Below are 14335 nucleotides of genomic sequence, written 5' to 3'. Positions count from 1 at the left end.
AGGGCGGTGACTGCATAGTTGTGACATCACAACCCTATGGAAGCCCTGTCGGCTCATTTGAAGGCACAGTCTCTGAATATGTTTTCTTTTCTCTTGATTTCTCAGTGGATTTAGCATTTTGATACATATAACACCTTCATCTGCAACAAGTAAAAAAGACAGCATCCCACTTTCTGCAATGCGGGACCTTTAAAATCTTTTTGTTCTATTTATATTTTCATCAGCAGACTCTCTTTGCACCAACAAAATGTTATAATCCAATTCAATTTTCATATAAGTTGTAAAACATGTGTACAAAATGCTGTATAATGAGAGAGGCTGGGATTGTTTTTCTTGCGATAGTTGAATATAATGTTATATTGACATTTTTATCATGTATGTCATCAGTCAACGGTATGGAGTGCATTCCAGGGGTTATTTTGAATTTTATGAATATAATAATTTCCCCTGAGTCTACCTCCTGTACAAAGCCTGTCTCGGTGCACTTAATGCTACAGAGGATGATATCATTAGCAGAATGACATTTTTTAAAGGTGGAGAAGGAGTAAAGTTGTGATATGCCGCCCCCTTCTGTTCAAAAGACAAAAGTCACTGCAGCGGGCTTTTTATTTTGGGTGCTACAGACAGGGCAAGAAATTAAGCTTGCGTGCACTGACGTGCGCACACTCATGCAAGGCAAGGGATTTGGGGAGCTGTAGCATCAGGAAGGAGAGCATTACTTCACACTGAGTGGCCTAAAGTCCTTAAACTTCCTCTGCCTGGTTCCTTTCTGTCTCCTCTGTTCTGTACATTACCTATTTTTAAATGTTTCTAAATGCTGAAATATTGTTAAAGGAAGAAATGTTTTACTCCTTGGCTGGATTCTTGTCTATTTAAACCGCCGCTCTGCTGAATTTTCTGCATCTCTTGCATTAGATTCCTTGCAGTCTTATTAAACATGGGTGCAAAAAGGCAACTAAAGAAAGAAGCTTTCATTTGTTAACCCTGAGAGACTGAAGCAAAAAACATGGCTCATGCATGCATCAGAATTAGACTGGGCAAAAGATAACCTCTGCAGTTCAGCATTATTAATCTGTGCTGCAATATCTCCTGCTGGGTGCAGGGCCCTGCTCATGCAGTGCAACTTACAAAAAATACATCTCGCTGCATGCAACAAAGTGGAACAGGAAATGTAAAGTGGAGCATCCGTTGGCTGCATCGAGTCTTTGTGGGTGTATATCTCGTGTATAAGCTCATCTGTCTTGACCTGGAACATGTAGTGCTGAAAGTGATACCGTTGGCTTTGCTTTCCTGACTCTACATAATCCAATTAACACTGACTGTTGATACCACAGATTTACATAGAGATTATTGACCTGCTTGTTAATTAACCTACATTTTTACATTACATTTTTATACGTGTTTGAACAGGTGGAACGCTTCAGTGCACGTGCGATGATATTATCGTAAGTAAATGTTCTTGTTGGTCCATGTGGATTTCATTGTAGCTCTTACTAAATCAAAAGACCTTATTATCACTAGAGTCTACAAAATATAGAGACATCTGTCCAAAGAAGGTGATGTTAGGGTTCAGTTTTTACTTTTAGATAATGAACTATGATCTATCATGAAAGAAATGATTTACCTCGCAGCATTTTAGTCATATATATAACATATATATATATTATATATACATATATATAATAGCTGTATATAATAGCAATAAAGACAGTATTTCACATCAGGGTTGATACCATATACAAGTAATATTGCTCATGCAGCGCTCACCGTACTTTCTTGCTGTATCAGGGAGTCAAATGAAGTCTTGAAAGCAATAAGTTAAATCCAACTGGGACGCATCAAACATATATTTTCTTCTCGTCTTTGCTTCCTGTTCTTCCATCAACCACAACAATCAGAACTGATCTCCATCCTTCAGGGTCTACAACAAACACGCTTACTTGCTTTCCAGGTGGCCAGCCTTCTCCTTCCTTCCACCCGTTCCTGCAGTGTGGTGTGTTGAAAAGGTTGGGGCATCAGGTGGAGGTTTTACCCTGCCCCTGAAATCCTACTTGGTCGTTCATTAGCTTGCGGGGATTACACCCTAACGTTATTGGAGGGAGCAACTCGACAGATGCTATTAGTGTAACTCAGCAGCAGGAGTGATTACTGATGAGGAATCCTGCACTAATTTAGAAGACATCATTCGACTGTTTGTCACAGAGTTCATGTTTGGTTTCATGGAAAGCATATTTCATATATAAATGGGCAAAAAAAAATATGATCCTTGGCTTTTGATTGATACTAATCTTGGTTGATCATTGTCCTATTTTCTGTGTCTAAACCACTATGTTTTGAGTCGGACCATCAGAAGAGAATTGTGAGTAACATCACCACAATTTTGCCTTCATTTGCCCACACAATTTGCAAAGTGTTGCTCTGAAGCAGGCTGCAGGTCCCAAAGTGGATTGTGTCCTTTATGTGCCAAAGAGCACAACACTGCCCCGAGTCTTTAACCTCTGAACTACTTTCTGAGCTTAGCTGCGAGAAAAAATACTCTCTATGGATGCTCCATAGCTTTACAAAAGTGTTCATTCGTGCACAAACAGGGGAGAAAGACATTATGTGGCTACATTACAAGTGAGAGGATTTGGCGGCTGGTTGAAACGGAGAAGAGGGATTTAGATAATGCAGCCAAAGAGCGCAGAAACTATGCCTAACAGCAGAGAAAGTATCTGAGAGCATGTGGTAAAGATGAAATTACTGGTCATCTCAAACAAAAAGCTGCTTACATTCATGCCACTGCTGGAGACAGGCAAGCTAATCATGAAGGAAAAGAGGCGGAGGCCGCTGTGCTGTCACACTGCTGGTGGTTTGCATAGGCAGATAAAGACATAATGAGCCAGCTGGTCGTTTGCAGTATTTTACAACTGCTTTGGGTCTGTTTCCTCCTAACAGTTTCAATTTGCATAATACGAAATGCATGATGGTAACCATCAAAAAAAATCTAACATAGTTAATCCTACAAAATACCTTAAACTGTGTCAATATATGCAGGTTTAAAAAGTTAAAGAAAATAATCAATGTTTTTGATGAAGGAATCAGGAAGAGGGTTATGTACATAACATAAACAACATAAACTCATTTTAAATCACACCTACCTGAGATGTTTCACCAATATCAAGATCACACTCAAGTATAGACAAATAAATGTGTTTAGCATTACAGGAGCTTCAGCTTTTGGCATCAGGACAATACAGTAACCCCACATTCGATATTTAGAAGCTGGAGTAACATTTCAGCTTCCTGATCTGATCTACATCCACAATTGGTGCCTGAGTTTTAATTAACTTTACAGGATTAAACTTTTGCGGCTGCTATAGTTAGCAATAAAAAGATAGCTGGGATTTTTTTGGGCCAGACAGGCCTGCAGTACTGTATCTAGTGCAAAGGAGGGTATGTTTTATGGAGAGAAAAACAGATTGAACAAAAGTAAGTGAGCACAAAATAAATAGGTGGCTCAGCAGAAGAAATGCTTGAACCCAAACATAAAATGTAGTCCTATTTAGGAGGGTTTAAGCCCAAAAGATCCTGAGCACAAATCCTATTTGAAGGGGGTAGAGGTGAAACAGATTTTACGTTCAAGTCTAATCCAGCTCAGTGACGATGAACAAACCCACCCACCCAGACAAGTCTGTAGCTCAGAAGTAGTGTCACTATACCTTTAATCACCTGGAAATACATCGATGTCAGACACTGATCAACATTACATACATTTTTCCATGATTACACTGCTACAATTTGATCATTTATTGATTACAGACAGTGGCTGTTTGACGCTGCTTTTAAGGCCAGTGGATAAGCTTTTCCTGTTTAATTAATTCAGTGTAAAGTAGAAATCCCATTACATTTGCACACACATGAGAGTTGTCAATATGTGTGTGGTCCGCGGGCAGATGGGCTGTAAGTGCTCTTCAGCTGATTAAACAGAGATGTGGTTATAAACAGCACTGGAAGTCCATGTTCTCCCCTCGACAATAATCTCTAATTGAGAGTGATGCTGCTGTCCTGGTGACCCAATATTTACTGTACCTGAATCCACCCCAGGTCACAGAGGAGGAGGAGGAGCTTCATGTCAAGAACTGTACATTTATGTTCAAAATCTGTGAGCGAAGTGAGAAATATTAACCCCAGAGGAGCTCGGAAACTGCAGAGATGTCGATCGCGTGAATAATGCAATCAGTTTCTCACCAAGACAATCTCTCTCCTCTCTGCTGTGAGCTGACCTTTGATCTACATCTTTGTAATTAAGGATAAATTAACTGGCTCACTTAATTACTGCTTCCGTAAATGCAGCAGCACCGGCCAGGTCAACCTGTTAAATCTGTACACAGCCTGTAGCCAACATGTGCGTCAAAAGTTATTTTTATTCGGATAGCAGTTAATTGGCTTGAGTTTATTGGCTATGCGAAGATGGATTTCTTAGTTTAGATTTGAGTGTGTGGTTACATTAGCCACCCACTCATCCTAATAAAAGTCTGTTTAATGTCATGTGAACATAATTTACTCATCAAGAACCTTTTTGCACTTGGACAAAACAACAAAACAGCCAGCTCCCACAATGAGGTGAAAGATTTGTTTTTGTTTTGTTTTTGTTTTTTTTGTTTTTTGTATTGCAGAGATTAATTTATTGAATCAGATGCTTAAACTTTTTTAGTTTTTTGATTTTTTTACATATTCCTCTAACATTCCTCTGAACAAATTCAGTTTTTTAATATATTTGTATTCATTATTCCAAAAATGGTGATTATTATTTGCCTTTTTAATAGTACTGAGATAAAATTAAAAACTAATTAAAAAATAATTAAAAACCTGTATATCACTCCTATTCGCCACTAAGATGCGCAAGACAATCAGATGTGATGACGCCCCGGTTCTCACTGTATGTGCTGCTCTCTCTGGCTGTGAACTGGATTTGATGTTGCTATATGGCCGCCTCCTCATCTGAAGCTCTGAACCAATTTGAACGCACTACGTAATCGCCGTTGACGAACCAAAGATAAAGAGCCGCTTTCATTGGCTGAGAAGATGAGCGTCAAACGTACGTACGCATGCTTTGGTACCATTCTCCAAGATGATGCGTTTACGGGACAGAAAGAGTGTAGGCTAAACCAATACTGTAAATAGTAGGTAAGTATTTCTATTCTATGTACGTTTTATGATATTCATTTTGGTGTTACGAAATTAAGATCATTAGGCAAGGCATTTGTATAGCACAATTCAGACACAAGGCAACTCAAAGTGCTTTACAGGGGCGTACAAATTACATTTAAAGAAAGTAAAAATTGCATTTAAAATACATTTAAAACAAGTAGGAAGACATCAAGGAACAAAACATTAAAAAAGTTAAGAAATAGGAAAGTAGGATAAAATAGAACAGGTTTAAAAGAGACAAGACTAGAAAATAAAAGTCACAGTGCAGTTCAAAGCCTTAAAACATGCTTCAGTGAAAGGCAGTGGCAAACAGAAAGGTCTTCAGCCTTGATTTAAAAGAGAAATAAAATCTGAGTTTGTATAATAACGTAATTATTCTGTAAATATTAGGAGTTTGAATGTCTGCTCCAAAACCACTTGTGCCCCTTTAACAACCACATGTACCACGATTGTCGGAATTACGAGCTTACGAGGGCGCTCTTGAAGTACTCATATGGCTGCGCACTGATGCGCCTCACTGTGATACAACTGAGGGTGTGTGGTCATATTCGGAGAGGAGGGGACGCCTCTGGGCAGGAACTCCCCGACATGAAGGGCAGGCGGCGGGCCTGAACTCCACATCTGTCCTCCGGCCGGCGGACAGTCGCGATGGACTTCGTGTTGAGCGGAGGGGCGGCGTGCGGAGCGTGTCTGTTCACCAACCCGCTGGAGGTCGTCAAGACTCGGATGCAGCTACAGGGAGAGCTTAAGAGCCGGGGCTCCTACCAGGTCTATTACCGTAACGTGTTTCACGCTTTTTACACCATCGGTAAAGTGGACGGCCTGGCCGGCTTACAGAAGGGACTGGTGCCCGGGCTCGTGTATCAGTTCTTTATGAATGGAGTGCGGCTCGGCTCGTATGCCATCATTGAATCCTCCGGTTACGTCCACACGAACGGGAGGGTCAGCGCGGTCAAGACCACGATAGCAGGGGCCATAGCCGGAGTGGTGGGAGCTGTCATGGGCAGCCCCGTGTACTTGGTTAGTATGACTTGACAGCATTTTCTTTGTACTGCTCCTTTAAGGTTCATCAGCTGTGACATTTCAAGGTGAGCTGTCACTCAAACACATTGTCTCCTCTGACAGGTTAAGACTCATCTGCAGAGTCAGTCTACCTCTTCCATTGCAGTTGGACATCAGCATAAACACCAGGTAACATAATGTAACTCAGACTGGTGGTGTTACACATGATTGGCAGGTATCATCATCTTCCTCACGTGCTCCTCCTCTTCCTGTCAGGGGATGATCCACGCTCTGGCAGCCATCTACAGGCAGCACGGCATTCTGGGACTGTGGAGGGGCTCCAGTGCTGCTGTACCCAGGGTCAGCGTGGGGTCAGCTGCTCAGCTTTGCACCTTCTCCTCCTCTAAGGAGCTTGTGCTCGACCTACAGGTTAGATTGTTTTGCGTCTCCCTGTGGTCTTATCATGAGTGGGAACAAGGCTCACAGGAGGAATGTTGTTTCCTCAGCCGTCCAGCATGTGTGCACATCTTCCGTATGACCGCACAGTTCAAGAATAAACATGACTGTTTTGGGGGTCTTGCATAACTTGCATAGTCCGCCATTCCTGCGTATGATAATTTAGTACCAGTTCAAATGGGTCTGTGAGCCTGTGCTGGGCATCTCTTACTATTTGCGGATATTGTTTAGAGCAGGTCTGCCCAGATTGGGACCGATGGGCCAAAGATGACCCACCATAAGTTTTGTTTCGGCCCGGCAGATATTTAGAATAAACAAACGTAATTTAAAACATATATATAATATAAGTCACTGTTGAACATGGCAGGCAGGGTTACACGTTGAGCAGTAGTCAGTAAGTTAAGGGAACCTTGAAACATTTTGCATGAAAGATAGTAAAGTAGGTGTTTGCGTTTGGCACCATAAAGTTTTGGTTTTCTCCATGAGAAAGAGTTTAGGTCCAGAGTCTATATTGGCCTACAATCTAGATTGATTTATTGAGAAAATTATCAACAGATCCATTGTTTGTGACAGTAATCATCAGTTGGAGCCTTAAAAAACTCAGAAGTGCAGAAATGCAGGCTTGAGAAGGGATCATTTGTAGTCAGTAGCTGGGTACAGGTTACAAAAGCAGTCATTGTGACTCTGACAAAGCACCAGGCAGTGGAACAGAAATTCAACACCCATCATTGGCCCCCCTGGCTGAAAACATGAAGCTTACACAACTACTGCACTAGTTAACTTGCTGCTGACACAGCTCTACTTAAAAAAAGGTCTTTCATACTAAATGCCAGAACCGATATCATCATGAAACAGTGTTGTATTAAACTGACAGACCACACAAGAATCATGATGTTCTTATGTGTAGTTTTCTTGTTGGTGGGTCAGTGAGGCTGGAGGTGGGTCCGTCTACACTCCCAAACATCCAGGGTATGCGACACTCCCACTCCTTCTTACATAAGCTGCTGTATGACTGTTAAAGTGCAGCTTACCTATGACACTTATGTTCAGGCGGTCTACATTGCCTTTGAAAGTAAAAGTTGAGCTACTGCTGTGTTGTCTGTTTATCATTTTATTGTTGTATGATCATCCTTGTTAAGCTCGAGGCAATTTAACTCTAGTCTCCAGTACATAATAAACTCATGTTTATATTCTTTTGTGTTGTAAAATAGCAGGTTTAGACTGTAGCTACTGCTGAGTGTGATGTGTGTTGAGCTATTAATAATACGTTCTTCTGTTTCGCTGCTTGTGGGAGATCATGACCTGTTAAAATTAGAAACCGCTGCACACGTGGTGGTACCTTGATGAACATACATTAGTCTAGTATCACTGCGCCAGTGCTACAGCCTGTCATTTCTCCCTTCTGTCATACTGCAGCTTAAGCCTCACACAGCCTTAATTATTACTTATAAACATATTACAAAGAACTTTTAACTGTTATGAAAGAGTCTCAGTTTAATACCACCTATATGACCTTCTTAAGCAAACAACACCATCCGCAAGAAGATCTTTCTTTCACCCACTTCCCAAACATACGGACACACTAGCTAGATTAAGATCTTTAGACACAAGGCTTTAATGCTCTTACCACTTTTATCCACAGGGGTCGCCAGAATCAACAGAAAATCAAAGTTCCTTGCAGCTGCTTTAAGGTTGTTGCCTCACCACATTGTTATTTTCTTCTTCTTCCTAAGATGTTCCCTAAGGACAGCTTTTTGGTGGCCCTAAGTGCCGGCATGATCAGCAGCGTGGTGGTGGTGCTGGCGATGACACCTTTCGATGTAGTGAGCACGCGGCTCTACAACCAGCCTGTGGATCATTTGGGCAAGGTGAGGAGACGGATCGATATGTTAAAGGTTCAGTCCTTTAGGTTTTCATTATATCAAACTTAATCTTTGATGCTATGTATGGCTGACATTTTCCAGAACTTGCTATTCAACGCACTTGCATTCTTAACATGCCTCTCTATATTATTTTGTATTGTAACTGGGGTCTGCCATTCCTAGGCGTGATGATTTACCAGTGCACAAGGCATTCACAGGAAGTTAAATCTTAAAGGGGAATTGTGCTAATTTAACAAATGAAAGTCGTTTTACAGGTATTGTGGAGAATTATGGCATATGTTAAACAAGACTGGTACTCAGTAGAGTGCATACCTCTGCCAAGGCCCAACAGTCCCCTTTGAATCAGTCAAACCAAATGCAATATAAAAAAAAAAACATATTTAAATCAGCTGGATGCAGATTTTTAGTAGAATCTGCATCAGATTGTACTCAGTCACTCAGAAATGAACAAAAATGTCAAAAAAACACCAAAACTTTCTGGGCAGAGACTCATACAGTTTGGTGGAAATCCATTCAGTAGGTTTTGTGTAATCCTGCTGACAAACCAGCAGACCAATGATCGGACACGGGCAAAAATATAACCTCCGTGGCTGAGGTAAAGTGATGTCAGCATCGTTTGGGTCTGAAGACTACAAGTTTTGGGATTTAAGGATTATAATTTACAAGTAGTGACTGACCAAAAGGGAACATTCAGCTGATCAGATCCAGGCTGACCTTCATCTTCTCATTTTTTAGGGGCAGCTCTATAAAGGATTCACTGACTGCTTTTCTAAAACGCTGAGAAAGGAGGGCCTGATGGGACTCTACAAAGGCTTGGGAGCCTCTTATTTCCGTCTCGGTCCACACACCATCCTGTCGTTATTCTTCTGGGATGAACTGCGCAAAATGTACCAGCAGTTCAGATAACACCAGGGACAAGGAAACGGAAAATGGGTAACTCATTAAGCTCTGAGTGCACAGGTTAAATGAGTCCTCATTTAATGAGTTTGTTATTATAAGGTGAAAGAAAAACCAGGAGATGCTCTTTTCCCTTTTTTATGGGAACGATAAGGAGCAAAGGTAACATTTTACACTCCAATAAGAAAACACATTAGAACAGACAAAATGAGACAGGAAGAAGGTGGGAATTTCAAAACTGCAGGAGCTTGAAGCAGTTCTGACAGACACACACTTGGATTTGTTTTGGTGACATATGTGCACAGATATAATGATACATAGCATCTTAAAAGCTAGCCAGCTAACTCATGTCCTCTGGGGCTTCAGGTGTAAGGACTCTTTTATATCTCTTAAACTCTTCAGTCATGCCATTCCAAAACATATAGAAGTGATGCACTGGACACAACTCTGTATTTTTCTGGAGAAAGCATCAAATGTGGGCCACTGTTTGATAAAATGAAACGATCGTGCCAACAACAGCTGCACATGAAGTCTAATATGAAGTGATGACAGATGGCAGCAGCTCCGTGCTCTACAGTAGCAGCTGTTCTCCGTCATACAAAGTGAACACGGGTAATAGTCTGAAGTATTCAGAGACAAACGTACTGGATGATGACTTGGTGAAACAAAGATAAAAGTAAATGCTGCTGTTATTCTCATCACACATGAGTACAGAAGTGGCACAGATGAAAATGTGCCAATCAAACAAATGAGCTGCATTAGCATTGTATTGGCGGGAAGTGATGCAAATGATGATAAAACAGAAGTAACAATTCTGCTCATGATAAACTTCCTCAAAGCAAAACTTCATTTGATGTTTTTTTTGCTTTATTTAAGTTTATTTTATGTTAAAGTGCAGAGTGGGAAGTTTTGAAAGGACCCTCTTTCATGAAGAGCAACATTCTAGGCAGGCAGGAACCCTTCAAAGTACTTAGTTTCGACCTCATTAACAAAGGATCCAGCTTGTCTAGAAAAGCTGGTGAAATGGGTTAAATGTGAGAGAAACCACAATGCAAATAAGGGCATTTGTTTAAAAACACTGCTCTGGAAGGAAAATTGCTCTCTCTGGATAAAACTACCTCCAGGTTCTTTTTAATTTTCTGTACACTGGTTTGTAACTTTTGAACCAGAAACCTGTACAAATGTACAAACACAGTTCAGTGCATCTTCATTGTCTGACTTACTAATTTATGCTGTTTTTTATAGGGAAAAATACAAACCTACAGTTGTTACTGAACTGACTCATTTCATACTGTATACTGTTTCACCATAGCCTGAGCTAATTTGCATCGCTTATGCCTCGATGAGCTTTTCTTGAAGGATAAATGTACAGTTTTATACAAACACATAATAAACGGATGTTAATTACAGAAAAGTTACTGTATAAGTAGGCAGGAAACTGTGTTTTACAACTCCTTGTGGATGTAACCAGAAACACATTAGGACACCAGTTATACATCTACAGTTCTGTTGAAAATTGTCAAGTGTGATGAAGTTTTCACCAGTAAATTTCTTCCGTGTAGCTGGTGGCTAGCTTACCTGTTACTATTTGTAATTGAGCTGTTAATACTGTTTTTAACTAAAAACTCAATTGGTTGCCTCTAAGTTCACGTACGTGTGTGTGCTACATGGCTTCTTTTTGCCTCTATGATCCCTCAGATGTAATAATCAGCATTTACATTTCGTCATTCTTTAGAAACAAACTGCTCACCTCCGTAAGAGGAGCAGCTCGTCAGTGTAGATGACGCATTCATTAGGAAGCGTGTGTTTTGAGAAACTCCCTTCCTGTCCCACGAATAATATTCATGAAATCATTGACCTTTTAGTGTATTGGGACCATTTTGAGTTGTTCTTTGCAAAGTTCGCTCTGACAAAAAAATGTATTCAATTAAAAGCTCCCAAAAACATTTGTTTTACACTGTAGCTGCTAAAATGACACAGTGATGTGACAGATTTTGTAAATTGAGTTGGGTTATTTGGTACTTTGATTTTGATAACATTTTATGATTATTATTTTTTTGTTAAGTTTTATTTAAGTTTCTTTTTGTGTGATACTTTTATCTAATCAATTGATATTAAAATCATCTAAATGAATACTTGTACCTAATCTATATCACATAACTAATTTATGACGATTGTGCCAACAGTCACTTATATTTATTTTGTAACCGTTCATTTATTTGACACACATGTTAACCCTTTATTGATCATATTTCAGTGTGTTTTTATTGCCTTTTAAAAAGTACCACAGTTGAAGTTTTTCATCAAATGAATCCTCATTGACAGTAATTTGCGGTTTGCCTTTGGGTTTCAGGGAGAGATCATTTAGCATTAACATCATGTACATACGGTAATTTACGTTCTCCAGCTCATCATGAGCATAAGTCAGTGTTACTGAGTATCTTAAAATAGGCCAACAGGCAGATATAATGATGATACGTCCCACTGACTCCAACAGCTCAGTGCCATTATCGTCGCTGCACCAGTCTGCAGTAGACTTCAGGGTCTATGAGGCTTGTACAGTTCAGCCCAGTGGTCCCATTACCATGACACGGATGCTGCTGGTACATTTTGAACTCTGAAGTTGCACAAAACTCCTTTCTCATGTGTGAGCCAGATCTGGTGCTTTCTTCATAAAGTGCATGATACTTTGCAAAGTGTCAAGAATTGAATGATACATTATTAGTCATTTCAATAGTGAGTGAACAAGCTTTCAACATTAAAACACAACGTGTTTGTACTGTAGCTTTAAGAACACGCATCTGTCCTATTGGTTTCCATGATATAACACAGGAGACGGATGTTACTTGAGTTTATTTTGTATTATGAAGTTGAAGTTTTGGTCTCCTTACCTTGCCATTGCCATTTTTTATACTTTGGAGCAACTTCTTGATGACGCTTATTTGTACTATAAACTATGTATGTGGTTTATTATGAGGCATTCTTAAGTCTGTTAAATCAACAATTTAATTTATTTCCAAGGGTCCAAATAATCCGAGTGGGTCAGGACAGGGCAAATCTAACAGATTGTGATAGTCTTCCATAGACCACATTACTAGTCTAGAAAAGTTGTCTTTAAAATATTAGCTCAAGCACATCTGACCAGAAGCTTTGTGTTGAACCATGTGCCATTTGTGTTGTTCACGTCACAATTTTCAATGGTTCAGACACCAAAAAGTACCTAAATTACCAAACTAAGCTGGCTCATGATTACTCCTTAAAACAGAAACCAGATTAGAAACCAGACTGTGCAAACAGGTAGGGGCTAAAGAGTCTCTTTTATCCAGGAGTTAAAAAAAAACACTATGTCTGATCCTTAAAGGTCCAGTGTGTAGGATTTAGTGCATCTAGCAGAAAGGTTGCAGATTGCGACCAACTGAATACTCTTCACCTCACCTTCCCCATACTGTGGCTGCTGAAAATGGCGGGCTCTGTGGAAGTGGGCCTGCTCCCTCTGTAGATATAAAAGGCTCATTCTAAGGTGAGGAAAACATAACAGATCCCCCTAAAATCAACACGCTGGACCTTTAAACATGGTATGCTGTCCACCACTGCAGCCATGCCATTATGATAAAGCCATTTTTAACAGTAATTTGTGCTGTATGAATGGAAATCTGTCTACAATGACTACAAATTAAAAAGTTACCGGTTAGTTGAGCCTGAATAATTGAAATGTCTAACAAATCTAAAGTTATACACAGCTTGGGGGAAGGACTGATGTCAAACACACACAAATGTTTAATATAGTTTAGATTGATTTAGATAGACTTTAATTTGGAATTTGAGATCATTTGCAGATGGTTTCTGTGTGAAGTCTCTGATGATTTGTGTATCATTAAACCTCATGAAAGTTGTTCTGAGAGTTGAGCAGTATAAATGAATGTTTTATACAACAGCTTGGCAGTGTTTCATGAATGTTTTACAAAATGCTTCCTGTTATGGGCAGTAATGTGTCAATGAAATGGACTTGAAGAGCAAATAAACTATCAGACTTTTTATTGAAGTACATTGTGGTGTTTATTTTTATATAGGCTCAATTAAATTAATTTTCTATCATATTATACTTCAAATTATACTCTGCCTTTAGTACTAATGCATTGTATATTTTAATGATATTGTGCTGTGTCGACTGTGTGTTCATTTCCTTAAATTCACATGAATAAGAGCAATCTTCTCACTGGTATGTTCGGAATTGACCAAGTGATGAATTTCCCCACCGGCTGCTTCAATTATTAGAGAACAGAAAGTGCAGCAATCAATATTGTAGTTTCACAATATCTCTAACATTATCAAGTGACCATGCGTCATTTAAAGACTACAGATTGGATTTTTTTTTTTTTAATTAGAAACAGAAAGAAAAAGTAAAAAGATTGTTTTGACATGTGAGACGTAAAAAATTTGCACCGTAAAAGTTTTCTTTTGTAAAATGTAATATTTCAATAATAAACCATCCTGCTTTGGCAATAATGTAACTTAAACATTCATGTCAATAAAGCTTATTTGAATTTGAATGTTGAATATTGATCACTTGAAACTTAAATGTATATATCAAAGGAGAAAGTTGAATGAGTCTAAGAGTAGCTAACGTCCGGATGCTAAACACACTGATGTGATGTTTAGCCGGTATAATGTTCACCATGATCAACACTTTAGTCCAGCATGTTAGTATGCTATCATTTGCTAATTAGCACTGTTAGCAAGGCTTAAAATGAAATGCAAAGGACAGGCTGTGATTATCCTTTATTTTAACCCTTTTTTTTTTCAAGTAAAACTCCAGGCTGTTCTCCATTAATCAGCTTGTATGCGCTAAAAAAAAAAAAATTCACAGACATTATTGTAGAGACCAGTTGGCCTCTCATACAGGA

General features: G+C 39.4%; 1 protein-coding gene across 1 annotated transcript; it reads left to right on the top strand.

The window, feature by feature from the left end:
• Positions 1-5701: 5701 nt before the first annotated feature.
• On the top strand, positions 5702-13466 carry slc25a35 (solute carrier family 25 member 35). The gene is made up of 5 exons (XM_084374162.1): positions 5702-6213; positions 6319-6384; positions 6472-6624; positions 8385-8519; positions 9270-13466. The coding sequence occupies exons 1-5, from the start codon at positions 5842-5844 to the stop codon at positions 9438-9440; spliced, it is 897 nt and encodes a 298-aa protein (XP_084230288.1). The 5' UTR covers positions 5702-5841; the 3' UTR covers positions 9441-13466.
• Positions 13467-14335: the final 869 nt, after the last annotated feature.

This window comes from Pagrus pagrus (assembly GCF_965226575.1).
Source record: "Pagrus pagrus genome assembly, chromosome: 14".
NCBI classification, from domain to species: Eukaryota; Metazoa; Chordata; class Actinopteri; order Spariformes; family Sparidae; genus Pagrus; species Pagrus pagrus.
This window is presented reverse-complemented; position numbering and strand designations above follow the sequence as displayed.